The 15309-nt window shown below is 36.2% G+C and overlaps 1 protein-coding gene across 4 annotated transcripts in view; it reads right to left on the bottom strand.

Annotated features, from left to right (window-relative positions):
• The window catches only part of LOC125678683 (protein turtle-like), an 88983-nt gene extending 87208 nt beyond the window's left edge, over positions 1-1775 (bottom strand). For 2 of the 4 annotated variants that reach the window (XM_048917313.2, XM_056154582.1), the window contains exon 1: positions 1550-1769. In XM_048917313.2, the coding sequence (XP_048773270.2) occupies positions 1550-1610 (61 nt within the window). In that variant the 5' untranslated portion in view covers positions 1611-1769. Of the gene's footprint in view, positions 1-1549 lie in introns of all 4 variants that reach the window. The other 2 variants (XM_048917311.2, XM_048917312.2) reach the window with 2 other exon arrangements.
• Between the last annotated feature and the right edge of the window lie 13534 nt (positions 1776-15309).

The raw sequence follows: 15309 nt of genomic DNA, 5'->3' as shown, positions 1-15309 counted from the left end.
ATAAGTTTATGCTCAAGGAGCCTTACATGGGCAACCTAAATGCTCCGTGCCATCTGTTATTGGACCATTTACAGTTATCCTTCTTACTAAAACATGTTTCATAAAACAAATACTGAAGACTCTGGTTCACTTACAGATACAAACCAAAATCTAGCTACTATAGATCTATGAAAATCAGAAAAGGAAAACATGAAAGTTTTATTTTACTATATATACCTCAGGAGATCGACCCTCGTACTGGGGCTGAAAAGGGAGGGAATTGTTAAACATGGAAAGGTTTATACAGAGATTTTTTTATTATTAAAATCAAGGATTACTTTTATATATTTCATTAAGAATCACAACACTTCTGGAATACTGATACAATGTAAGAAGAGGTTCTTTAAAATCTATTATTTGTATCCACTGTCATAGCCGTCATTTTGATTATTTTACCAGTCTGAATAATGAAATTTGTAGTCAACTTCTCAAAGCCGAAAGGAACTTGTAGTTGTCAAGACCTTCAGACCAACAGATCTTTTTTAATCTCGTATTACTGTTGTACATTATATATGTATCAATAATAATCTCACTATGATTTTGGGATTAAATTTGACAACATTTCATGTCTTCCTTTATCTGGACAATGTGAAACAACAATTTTTTTTTAATTTACACTTCCTTTTTTCAGGAAATTATTCCATCAGCATAGTAAGGCTTTCAATGTAGTCCCCAGTGTGACTGCATTTGCTCCTGTGGCATTTTTATCACGGGGTAACTTTTATGTTACATGTCCCTATCTTCCCGTCATCTCATTGCCAAAATGCATATAAAGCTATACAGTGCGTTTCTAGCTGTCCTAGTAGTGTATTGAGATAATAAATCAAATGCATTGGGTGCACATTAGCTAGGGTCTCCAAGTGAACTAATAAATTATAATACAACTTCCCAAACAAATTCTGTATAGATGTAAATGCTACACAACATTTTTTACAGAATTGTTTTCACATTGATCATGTCGATGATGAACATCATTTTCTTTAGAATTAACATATAGAAAAACTTTGCATAAAATTCAGCCGTGAAAAAAATTCTGTAATGCTTCTTTTTTATTTTAGTCTGAATCGGATCGGACGGACTAAATGTGCTGTACACTGAGGAGTATTGACCCCGGAATCGTTGTCATCCTCTAATTTGTATACTTTAGAACAGTCAATTTAAAAATCAATACAATTTTCATTGTAAATGAAAGGAGAATTTTATTAATTTTTCATGTCATAATGCAATTCTGTAGTAAATACGACTAATCAGCTATTCCTGACTTTTCACCTCTTCCTCAACATTAATTTATAAAAATGTATTTATGAAGAAATTAATTAAGGGGTGAAATAGAGAAAGTAATGTTAAATCGCGTACATCAGCTGCTTCTTCAACTTATTCACTCACTCACAAAACGCTAAAATCTTAAAGTTCAATGACTTTGACACTTCACGTTAAAGTTCACAATACGACCGTTATTGTGTCTACTCAATAGGGGGCAAGGTATTTTAGAGCGCTCTTTAAAACTTACCTCGTTTGACTCCAAACCCCAACGAATGCATTAGGAGGAAGCATGATGCAACTAAAACCATGGCAGCCCCTTCATTACATCCGACAGAATATCCATGGATTATTTCATTTAGCTAAATCGCTGTTTGAAAAATCTGTGTACAATGTGCATCGTGTGTGCGGAAAGAAGATTTTACTCGAAATCGACATCTCAGAGTCACCGCCAACAAGGTGTGCGAACTAAGCCCGCATCTCCGATAGCCAATCAATACTCGTTATTCTGAACGTAATTGCCTTTCCACCAATCAGAACTACGAACATACCCGACTTTGCGTTTGCCCCAATTCTCATACGAAATGGTCAATGGACTTACTACGTCCCATCATCGCAAGCCATAAATTTAAGTTATGGGGAGCGGAGTGAACCTAAAACCCTTGGCTAGCGAAGATGACCATGACCATGTAGTTCAATATACTCACTCACTGAAACGTATATTTCGTATTTGTAGAACTCATTCTAAATTTCATAAATTGCACTAATCAATTAATACATCTATTACTTATTTTGGTAGTTTATATATACATCATCAAAATTCCATATTATATGGTGTCCCTATTTTAATACAGTATAATATATTGAAAAAACAAATCAGTCGATTTTACGGGCTTTAAGAGGATGGGAGAAAGATACTGGGGAGGGGCGCTGTCTATATATTGATATGTTAATGGCATATACGTGCCACTCTGTGGACCCGAGTTGCTTGAATAAATATTCTTATTCTTATATGAAATGCCAATATATGGTAAGAGTTTTAATTCTTTTCACATTTAACTTTTAAACAAAATATTTATACTCTACAAGTTTGTGTTAATCACTTGATCAATAAAACATATTTGTTGTACATAGTTCTAGAGGCCTATATCCCAAACAACTGCACACCTCTACCATCGAAACGGAATCTCCTGGGGCCTGGGGGAGTGCCTGGAATATCGATCTCTCGTCGGTTCATAAGACAACGGGTAATGATAACACAACCATTTTCCCCACACTTCTCATTTGATAGCACATAGGCCTAGATGTACTTACATCAATCTTCGTGAATATTTGAACTGTGAATAACACTAAAATCAGAGACATTTGAATTATACAAGACACATATTTCACACTCAGTCAAATGAAAGGTGAAGGTGAAACTTCGTTAGGTCAAGGTCGTTTGTCAGGGTGAACCAAACTATACGTCAACTTGGCTCGGCTGGAGGACAGACATGTTTTGTTTGTCCCCTCGTCCCTTTTCTAATCGTCGGTTAAGGTTGATAGATCCTCATGTGATGTCAAAGGTTTTTGCAAAAATCTTAATAAATCAAACTTTGCGCATGATAGAAATATATCTATCTGAGGAATTTTATTGACTGGATATAATAATAAATCTGGTAAACTATTAATACTGAAAAAGTTAATATTTTCCATAGATAATCAATTATTTGTGATTAAAATAATTTTGTCAAGGACAATAACTCCTACGCTGGAATTTCCTCTACTGGATGTCTATTATACATTGGTTTACCTAATATCCACAATTAATCTATACATATTTATGAATTATCAGTTTTTTTAAACTGTTGATATTTAAATTTTGTCATTTCAACAAGTTTTTATCTATTTTTATTATTCTGTTTAACTAAAATGTGTGATTTACTGATGTTGATATATACTTCTGTTTTTGTATGTCTGACATCTTTAAAAAGGTGCCAACATATATATTTTCTTTGGTTATTAATTAAATTAAACTATATTGAGTGGAAATTAATACAGTTTTCCCACTTTTAACCATTAATATTGATAAGTCATATGAGGATGGAGCTACCTTAAATTGTAAAATTGACAAAACTGTCGGGGGAAAACAACGATTTATACTGCGACTGATCATGTGAGGTCCCTCACATGGGGGACTGCGCTCAGTACCACCAGATCAACAGAGTGTCGATACGCAGTGATCTCCAACAGCGAATCCAACTAAATCAATTATAAAGCCGCCTGTAACCCACTCACTCGGATTGCGGTAGTATCAAATATATCGTCTTCCTATATACTAACTCTGGCTATAGGGTTAATCCTTTAGCTGGATCGGTACAGCACTGGACATTAGTACCAGAAGTCCCGGGTCCGATCCTCGGCAGACTGACTCTGTTACAGGATGATCACCCCAGACAATCGTGACCCCTATACGGGGACCGGTTGCGGTAACTCAGTGGTAGAGCGTTTGCTTCGTGACCTAGGTGTTGAGAGTTTGAGTCCCGCTCGTTTTCATGGCCGTGTTAAATTAACCTAGGACATAAACATGGATAGAAAACGTTCGGTATCACAGGACTTTCGGATATGACATTGAATACAGAGATTCCATGTTCTGCAGGCGTTGGCCCGTTAAAGAAACCTCACTGTTGTGTCCCTGAGCGCTAAGCATAAGTTACAGGATTTTGGGTGAATTTTCAAATGGACGTAAAACAACAAATTGAAAGGGATAATTTGAATCTTCATTCAAAACAATACAATTAACAACCAATTAACTGTAGGGGGGTCTTGCACATATCACATTGCTATCACAGAATACCTGTTGCATAAACCGGTCCATATACCACGACGTTCACCTGAGTTGCCTCGCTCGATTGACCTAGATAATACGTAACCTATCCAAGACTCCAAGTTCACGATTTCGTCTAAATTTTGATACAAGCACAATATACATGTATATAGAAGTTGATGGTAGATGCCTTTGTATACGTTAAGGTTGATCGATCCTCATGTGATGCCATAGGTTTTTGCAAAAATCTTAATAATTCAAACTTTGCGCATGATAGAAATATATCTTTCAAAGGAATTTCAATCACTGGATATAATAAAAAATCTGGTAAGCTATAAATTCTGAAAAAGTTCATGTTTTCCATAGATAATCAATTAATTATGACTAAAAAAAATGTTGTCAAGGGCAATAACTCCTATGCTGGAATTTCCACTACTGGGTGTCTATTATACATTGGTTTCCCTAATACCCACAGTTAATCTATACATATTTATGAATTAGTAGTTTTTTTTTTAAACTGTTGATATCTAAATTTTGTCATTTCAACAAGTTCTTATCTATTTTTATTATTCTGTTTAACGAAAATGTGTGATTTTCTGATGTTGATGTATACTTTTGTTTTTGTATGTTTGACATCTTTAAAAAGGTGGCAACATATACATTTTCTTTGGTTATTGATTAAATTAAACTATATTGGGTGGAAATTAATAAAGTTTTTCCACTTTTAACCATTAATATTGATAAGTCACATGAGGATGGAGCTACCTTAAGAAGAGGACTCATCAGTTTTGACAACCTTCTGTGGGGTTGGAGAGAGGACTTAGCAATTTAGTTGATTTTAAATGTAGTATGATCCGCTGGTATAAATTATCCTCTTTCTCGTATATATCTCACACCCTTTGTATACTTTTTCATGTGTTCATTGGTAAAGAGCTAACTTATTCCCACATCAAATGTCTGGGTTATTCATAAGTTATACATGAATATATATTCTCTTTTGAGAAATGTAGAGGCTGGCCAAGTCACGATCAACATGTTGCAAAACCTATAGGCATATACTAGTATCATGTCTAGGGGTTCCGTACATTCCTGAATGATTCATATAAAAACTTCTATACTTAATACATTGTCTATCTATATATACAATATATAATAATATATATCATTAATAAAGATTTCTATACATAATTATATAAAACGTTGTCTAGTGCTCGAGATATATAGGCAAATTTGACAACTCCCGCCCTTCCGGATTATTTATAATAGTCCTACAATATGCAATCTCTCCTTGAGGGGAATATTTACGAAGATTTTTTTCCATGCATTTTTATTTTATTTTCATTCTATCATTTTTATTTTTATTCCCACCATGACCGTGACGTTCGTGTGGGACCAATGAGGATGGGGGGGGGGGGGTAAGACCGTTCAAGTTGGCCTAAGTTTTGCCAATTCTGACCAAAAGGTTCTGAGAAAGATACTAATATTCCTAAATGACACCACCTAAATCAAGCATACATTCATTATTTCCAAGTCAAACTTCATTTGATTAAGCCGACTCCCTTTTCAACAGAGGATGCTGTGTGTCAGGGTTCATTAAGAAAATTCCGCGATGGTTCAGAGGAAGTTCGAAGTTGAAAAGTTTATAAACGACTGGACATATACTCAGTGGTGTGCTAACAGACAGACGGACTTTGACAAATTTTGTAATGAAAGTTTACTCGAGGTTGGTTCAGGTAGGCAGGCTTCACAGCAGTTTGAAAGGTTCCCCATATGGTAAGCACGGCTTGATACTAAGTACAGTATACATGTGCACTTAATTCTGTTCGTTTTTATGGGGGTTTTCAGCTGTCTACCAGAATGTTATATTACATGTGTTTACCCGGCTGTTTCATCGATTATATATTTATAAAATGGAAATTCAATAGCATGGTTAGGTACTTAAACTGAGATGAGAGGGACATCGTATGTTTTTACTAATGACACAAAGGTCTAGAAAATAATTTTTCTTTCCCCTTTCAACATAAGGCGTTTAAAAATATATTCCAATTCTTTAACATAAGGAATTTCGATACTTCAAATCCGTGACTCAATCATGTGCATTGGATAACATCGCTATAGGCGACGAAATGAAACAACGGTAAACGAGGATTTCGGAATTCCCCATTCTAATGACCTTGACATCCAACCTTCAACCCAGAAGAACCAGACCCCTACGCAGGGTATTGTAATTGTCACCAAGAACAAATTCAAATTACGGTACACTACAATTTAACCAGTTAGTTTAATTTTGCACTCCAAAATTTCTTCCGGTGACTCTTACTTTTCATGTGTAAAATATGAACTGTAGCTTAGATCAATTCACGTGTAAAATATGAGCTGTAGCTTAGACCAATTCATGAGTAAAATATGAACTGTAGCTTAAATCAACCCATATGTAAAATATGAACTGTAGCTTAGATCATTTCATATGTAAATATGATCTGTAGCTTAGATCAATTCATGTGTAAAATATGAACTGTAGCTTAGATCAACTCATGCGTAAATATGATCTGTAGCTTAGATCATTTCATGTGTAAAATATGAACTGTAGCTTATATCAACTCGTGTGTAAATATGATCTGTAGCTTAGATCAATTCATGTGTAAAATATGAACTGTAGCTTAGATTAATTCATGCGTAAATATGATCTGTAGCTTAGATCAATTCATGTGTAAATATGATCTGTAGCTTAGATCAACTCATGTGTAAAATATGAACTGTAGCTTAGATAAATTCATGAGTAAATATGATATGTAGCTTAAATCAATTCATGTGTAAATATGATCTGTAGCTTAGATCAACTCATGTGTAAAATATGAACTGTAGCTTAAATCAACTCATGTGTAAAATATGAACTGTAGCTTAGATCAACACATGTGTAAAATATGAACTGTAGCTTAAATCAACTCATGTGTAAAATATGAACTGTAACTTAAATCAACTCATGTGTAAAATTTGAACTGTAGCTTAGATCAATTCATGTGTAAAATATGAACTGTAGCTTAGATCAACTCATGTGTAAAATATGAACCGTAGTTTGGATAACTCATGTGTAAAATATGAACCGTAGCTTAGATCAATTCATGAGTAAAATATGAATTGTAGCTTAGATCAACCTTGACCATGCACTATCTTGAAACCCGACAGGGACCAAGATCTACGGACAAGGTAACATTCCTGAACGTGTGGTACAGCTCGGCCTTGGTTCACAGGTCCAGTCAAAGCACCCAAGAAGAAACAGGAGAGTTCATATTTACCACAGCTCTGTTGTGAAGGGATGACTAAGATAAATCACCGATAAAATAACAAGAATATCCAAACGTGGTCCAATTTAGTAACAAGGGAAATTGCGACACCATTAAAGTGTTCCCATGAACAAATCACAAGACGCCTCAAAGACAGGAACAGACAATATATGCGAGTGTGTATCTGATGCAAATAACGGAATAGATCAAAACACTTCTCACTATATAGATGGGAAAGTTTCAAAGGACTTAATCAATAATTGATAGATATATATATATTCCAGTAACATTCACCGCTGTCATTAGAAATCAGTCCGGGTAAATTACGCACCAGGAATTGAAATGGTCCAAACAAATGTTCAATATATATATATATATATATATATATATATATACTTGTTAAAAATATCTCGTCTATAAGAATTTTAAAAAATCATAAATCCTTTAAATGTGTATTTATCCTTATCACAATATCTAGCATTAAGTCTATATCCAGACTCTGGGGTATGATACCAAAACCTTAAAAGCACCTCCTACAACGCATTCCGCGCAACCTCAGACAAGTCTTGTCCCAAGCAACGTGCGAATCGCTCGCACACAGCACATTCAACAAGACAAAAAGAAGAAAATTTATAGCCCCGTCATTGACCGAATACATGTATATTAATAAATCTCGACAAACTATTTCATGTATACGAACATAAATCTGTCAATTACATTTGAGGTGTCATAATTTGTTACATCAAGCGAATAAATAAGTATTGATATTGACAAGAATTGTCTGGGGTTGCCTTAATGTCACCAGCTGTGTCCCCAGATCATGTTACCTGCTAACTTGGGGGGAAACATCTTGTGTCGCGAGGCAATGTTCACCGTTTTGTTTTTTTTCCTAAGTGGTCGTCTAATTCAGGAAACCATAAAGCAAAAAGTTCATATTTCCCCGTTATAGGGTTTATTTGGAGTGAAATTAAATTTAATCGTTTCACCCAAAACATTTATGTAACTGCGAAATTGATGTAGAGTGGAAGGCTGTGGACTGGACAAATAAGTGTTATACAATTAAATTTCCATCTATCAAGTATAACCCTAAATAAACACCCGGAGGTGTGCAATAGTCCTAATACTTCCTTCGTATTTAAACTTACTATTATTCCGTGGGGATCCGGATTAGAATAGGTCCTCGGTACCCCTTGCTTGTCATAGAAGGCGACTAAATGGGGCGGTCCTTCGGATGAGACCGCAAAAACCGAGGTCCCGTGTCACAGGAGGTGTGGTACGATAAAGATCCCTCTCTGCTCAAAGGCCATAAGCGCCGAGCATAGGCCTAAAATCTGCAGCCCTTCACCGGCAGTGGTGACGTCTCCATATGAGTAAAATATTCTCGAGAGGGACGTTAAACAATATTCAATCAATCAATCAATGAACTCACTATCGGAGATAATGCTCCTTTGTATGGTGATTAGAATACTGGGGAGTATTAATCATGACTGTTGGTTATAGTACCGTAGGAACTGGGTAAGGGGCGCAGCATGACTAAATGATTAACAAGAATGTGGTGTAAGGTTACTAGCCTTATAAATGTGACAAATGTCTTATATCTGTTGTAAAAACCACGTGTGTTTTCTCTCTTCATACACACTTTTGGAAGAAAAATGGTCAAATTGTGGTATCAAAGCAATAGGGGCCATGACTCTTCATGTAAAGTTTCATCGCTATTGCTCAGACAGCATTTGGGGTATCACTAACAACTCATTTCTCACTGTATGTCATGATATTTGATCTAAAACAACAGATATCATCTTTAAGTAATGGAGACCCTTCATGTGAAGTTTTATTGCTTAAATGAAATTATCTGAAATATCATCCGGATACTATTCTAAACACATATGACCAGGTGATCTTCAACCTTTGGACCTCTAAGCCTCTTATGATACCCGAGATACCACCCGGAAACCAGGCACTGACGGACTGTCAGGTCGTTCATGTATAGAAAATCTTCTTCCGCAAAGCACACCTCTATAATACAGGTGTAACTCAGGGCCCCGTACTTTGCCCACTGTTATGTTGATTTACGTCTACAACATTTCTGAAAATATGTTATCTGATTATATCCAGATGATGATTCTATACAACAAAATTCCACCTTACAGAAAAAACTATGAATCATGACTTAATAGTTTGTATGAACGGTCAAAGAAATGATTACTAGTAAAACCAAATCTGTATTTTTTAGTTAAAAAAATAATAACCAGCTTTTGACTACAGTCGGCTAAGTTTATTGGCACATTATGTCTTCGGAACTATGCTGGTCTAACTATATTGATAAAACTGGAAACAAAACCCAAAAGGAAGTAAGAATTTTCAAAAAGCTCAACTTTTTTATATCGCGAGAAACACTTCCTCAATTATCTATAATTGCTTCCATAAAACCACCACTAAATTATGCAGTTCGACTCTTGTGTGTCTGCACCTTGCAAGATGTGATGAAAAAAGAGAAGGTGCAATAATTGTAACGGGTCTCCCCATAATACCTCCAAGAAATTCAGTGTACAATGTACTTAGAAACAGGGTATGAACCCCTTGATAAAAGCTTAAGATGTGGTAAGACCTTCTTTTTTTTTTTACCATAAATAAAATTCACAAGAATTTAGTTCCTGTATATCTGGGGGAAAAATCGTCCCAAATATCAGAAATACTACTTTTATTATTACAACACCTGTAATTCTTCAGATTACAATCTACCTGCTTGCGAATTAAAAATGTTTTAAACGATCGCTCATATCGCAAGCTGTTCACAAATGGAAGCCAATTAGTAGTGTAGTAATGGAAACAGCATCAATTAGCAGTTTCAAAAAACTTGTACTTCCAAGCAAACAGAATGCACCCAATTACAAGAACGTTGCTGTTGGAAAGCGTCTTTTAAATGCCTCATTTAAGGTATTCAATGTACAGTATAATGACTATATTTCATATCTAATTAATGGATGGTGGAATATCTATAATCATGGTATCATTTTGAAGGGTTCATCAAATAAATTTAATCCACCATAGGAATTTTCAAAATTTTGTTTACTGTTTGATTTATTTCACCTAGAATTTAACATTGAAGTATATGGGAAAAGCATGTTTTATTACAATATTTTAAAAACAAGTTATATTTTCATAATAATCTCTTGGTAGAAAGTTACATACACTTTCTTTTTATGAAAATATGAAATAAAATTAATCATTGACCACACACATTTTTAGAAAATTAGATTTTTCTTATTTTTACAAAGGGCAGACAACTCTTCCAAAAAGTCTTAAGTGCAAAAAGGTCAGCTTCTAATCATTTACCAGTCATGTGAATTTTATCTGCTTCACTTTCATCATTATTTAACAACAAACTTGTATGTTGATCTAAATCCTTCAAAGTTGTTCATTATCCTTTCATTATACATGGAATACCTTAAAGTCAGCATTTCGCAAATTCCTTGGTCATTATAATGATCTAGTTTGCCAATACAACCTATAATTGGTTCAAATGCTGCCTTACGTGTTTCACACCGATTGTTAAGCCGTTCTTGGCATACTGATTTTGACTACGGATTACTCCGTTTACCTGGTGTAAGATATAGGGCTCACGGCGGGTGTGACCGGTCAACAGGGGGAGCTTACTCCCCCTGGACACTAGATCCCACCTCTGGTGTATCCAGGGGTCCGTGTTTGCCCAACTCTTTATTTTGTATTCCTTATAGGAGTTATGAGATTGATCACTGTTCGTTATCTTCACCTTTCATGTCATTCATACGAAATTACATTGTCCGTAACCTACGGTCGGTCTCGCTACTAACAACAACGAAATGAAGACCTACCTGTATTTTTCATGAATTTTTCGTTAACTTGTTAGATTCCTACAGAAAACCTACTTAAGCAGCCATATTCTTTAAAGTTCCCAATAACTGAAAAAGCTTCCTATTAATGCAACATCTCGTTCAGAATTTTATCGATATTTCTCCCCTCTCAACAAAAATTAAAAAAGTGTTTAAACTGCAACGACAAGATTATTTGATTCGAGTACATCAAAAGATCCTCCGCTGGTGGCGTTGTCTTCATACAACTGTTATTGAATAGATAATCCATGGAGGGACTTTAATTAGTTCTGTGTGACGTAATCCCGAGAGAGTCGAGGTGTCACATTCTAATGATTTTTTAAAAAACTAATTAATGAACAGAAGATCAACTAGATTCAATTTTTGTGCTAAAAATATTTGACTAAAGGGCATAGCTAATCACGATGCAACACTAACTGACAAAATACAAAGCCGTATCTGACTCTCACAGTTGCTCAAGTATCATACCAAACTAAAACTGAATCTTCTCCATGATGCTCATCGTCGGAAACCCACGGTCAGTCGTACTGCTTTTACCGTGAGTACGACCGTCCGTGAGTTTACGACGATGCGCGGCGTTCTGTTAGACTGGTTCGACGTCTGCCCTTGTGTTCAGCATTTAGGCCTACATAAACGTATCTTGTGGAAAGTTAATGCTAAAGGTCAGGGTCATGACGGAGGGGGTCTTCCAAGCAGCGAGATGATCCCCTCCCCCAAATTGAAGGGATGGGGTAGACAAAACGGTAAGTAATAATGATAGCAATACGGTACAGCAATACAATATAGTTTTCTGTAATATGAGAAGTCCGTGATTATATCTCACACTTGACAACAGTGAGTAATTCAATACGAGAGGGAATATTAGTAGCGGTGCTGTTTGTGTGTGGGCGAGTAAATGTGTGCGTGTGTTACACTGAGCTTGTTGACACTCTACTCTATAAGGCATATTGTTTGCTCGATTGATTTGATACTTCACCTTGACATTAAAAACGGATGTCCCGTGTCTCGGTAGGTGTGGCACGCTAAAGAAATCTCACTGCTCAATGGCCGTAAGCGCCGAGCATAGGCCTAAATTTGAAGCCCTTCACCGGTCTTGGTGACGTCTCCATATGAGTGAAAATTTTTAAGCAAGATACAATCAATATAGCTTTAATTGTTTTCAAGAAAGGAATAACCCCGTTGATTTGAGGTTCAAAGGTCAAGGTCTCTACGGAACACCATAGAAAAAGCTTGTAGACCCTTTACATTATTTCTTCGGTTGATTATTGAGAAAAGAAGAACAATATTGATTTTGAGTCTAAAGGTCAAAGGTCACTACAGAACTTCACAGAAAACGCATGTAGACACTCTACAGACCACATTCTTTGCTCGATTGATTTGATACTTCGCATGTAGTTTTGTTATCAAGACAGGAAAAACTCTATTGATTTGGAGGTCAAGGGTAATTTCGGAATTTCATAGAAAAAACTTGTAGACACTCTACAGGCCACAGTATTTCTTCGATTGATTTGATATTTTACCTGTAGATATGCTATAAGAGAATAAAAATTGTATTGATTCTGGGGTAAAATTATGTCAAGGACACTACGGGATTTAAAAAACAAGATCTCCCACCGCCGCAAAAAAGTTGAAGCACAAAAGTTCCATAACTCCTGTAAAATTTGTCGAATCAAAATGATGGCGCGATGTGATCAACTACAGATGGTGACTAACAATCCTACAAAATTTGAACAAAATCCGTTGAGCAATTTCGGAGGAGGTGAGTCCACAAAGTATTCCTATAGTGTAGCATGTACAAATTCAACAAAGTCCCATAACTCCTGTAAAATTTGTCGAATCAAAATGACGTCACAATATGATCAACTATATATGGTGACTAACAACCCTACAAAATTTGAACGAAATCCATTGAGCCGTTTCTGAGGAGTTGCGTCCTCAAAGTGTTCCTTTAGTGTAGCATGTGCAAATTCAACAAAGTCCCATAACTCATGTAACAAGAGGCCCACAGGCCTTATCGGTCACCTGAATACTTGCGAAGAAGTAACACTACTTCCATGGGCTATGAAATCTAGAAAAAAAATTCCTGTTCTGAATATATCTAAGCTACATTTTAATGTTCAGCAACAGTATAAAACAAGATGTGTTCTTAAAACTTCACTGCCCTAAAAAAAGAATAGGTGTATTAACATTAAAACATCTGCAAGTATGCATTTAGATTTTATACAGTATCAGCAAACTTACACATAAATACTATATACTAAGTTTGGCCCTACCCTGGGGTCAGAACCCTTACTCTGGGGATCATCAAATTTACAATTTTGGTAAAAGACTACCTGCTCTATCCATTTAGTTTCAATTTAGTAAAACTAGCACTAAAGAAGATGTTATTCAAGTGTTTTACACATAAACACTATATAACAAGTTTGGCCCCGCCCTGGGGTCAGAACCCCTACCCCGGAGATCATGAAATTTACAATTTTGGTAGAGGCCTTCCTGCCCTACATCACTATGCATATAGTTTTTCTTACACATGTGCAGTTCTAGAGAAGAAGATTTTTGAAAATTGGTCAATTTTGGACAGTTTTTACCCCGACCCTAAGGCCCCAGGGGTGCAGGAGTCCTGAAATTTACAATTTATGTTCCCCTTGTTCCAAATATGTTTCATACCAGATTTGAAAAGAATTGGAATGATAGTTATCAAGAAGTTAAAAATGTCTATTGTTTACACATTTGATAACTGACCATTTTGGCCCCACCCGATACCAAAACCCCTACCCCTGGGACCATCAAATTTACAATTTGGGTAAAGGACTACCTGTTCTTTCTAAATATCTACATGTATTTACTTTTAATTTAGTATCCATAGCACTAAAGAAGATGTTATTCAAGTGTTTTACACATAAACAGTATATACCAAGTTTGGCCCCACCCTGGGGTCAGATCCCTACCCCACAGATCATGAAATTTACAATTTTGGTAGAGGCCTTCCTGCTCTACACCACCATGCATTTAGTTTTTCTTACACGTGTGTGGTTCTTGAGAAGAAGATTTTTGAAAATTGGTCAATTTTGGGCAGTTTTTGTCCCGCCCCTAGGGCCCCAGAGGTGCTGGAGTCCTGAAATTTACAATTTATATCCCCCCTGTCCCAATGATGCTTCATACCAAATTTGAAAAGAATTGGAGTGGTAGTTATTAAGAAATTAAAAACGTTCAAATGTTAACGCACGACGGACAACGACGAACGGAAACCAATTGCAATAGGTCACCTGAGTTTACTTTAAAAAGTGTCGAATCAAAATGGCGGCGTATTATGATCAACTACACATGGTGACTAACAATCCTACACAATATGAACAGACTCCGTTGGGCGGTTTCTGAGGGGTTGCGTCCACAAAGTGAAGTGGTATGGACGGACGGACGGACGCCGGTATTTCTAACCCCCCCCCCCTTCCGCGTTGCGTTGGGGGACAAAAAAGTTAAAGACGCCCTAGAGGTGTAATTATCCTCTCGCTATTCATGGCGTGAGGGGATATAGTAACAGGACCGTGAATGTGTGGATAGGTGTGTGTGTGTGTGTGTGTGTGTGCGAGCGTATGTGTAACACTGACCTTGAACACTCTACATCCCACATTGTTTGCTCGATTGATTTGATACGTCCGTGTCTACCTGAGCAATACTGACTTTGTAGACATTCCACAGACCACATTGTTTTGCTCGTTCATTTGATAGTTCACATTTACCTTTGTTATCAAGAGGGAAAGAACCCTTTTGGTTTTGCGGTTAAAAGATCAAGGTCACTACGGGATTATATTTATTGATTGTCTACATTTCGAGAGGTTGCTTCGCTTTGCAGAGCTCTTGTTTCATACATTGAGTAACATTTTGTTATTTTGTGTGTTTGAGTAGAAATGATTTTTTGTTTGTTTTCTTTGTTTCTTTCTTTAAAAAAAATCTCATCCGTAGTGATTGGAAGACAAGAGGCCCATGGGCCACATCGCTCACCTGAGTCACCTTGGTCCATATCAGAAGACTTTCCATATATATTTGC

The sequence above is a fragment of the Ostrea edulis genome, chromosome 2 (assembly GCF_947568905.1).
Source record: "Ostrea edulis chromosome 2, xbOstEdul1.1, whole genome shotgun sequence".
Classification (NCBI taxonomy): Eukaryota; Metazoa; Mollusca; class Bivalvia; order Ostreida; family Ostreidae; genus Ostrea; species Ostrea edulis.
This window is presented reverse-complemented; position numbering and strand designations above follow the sequence as displayed.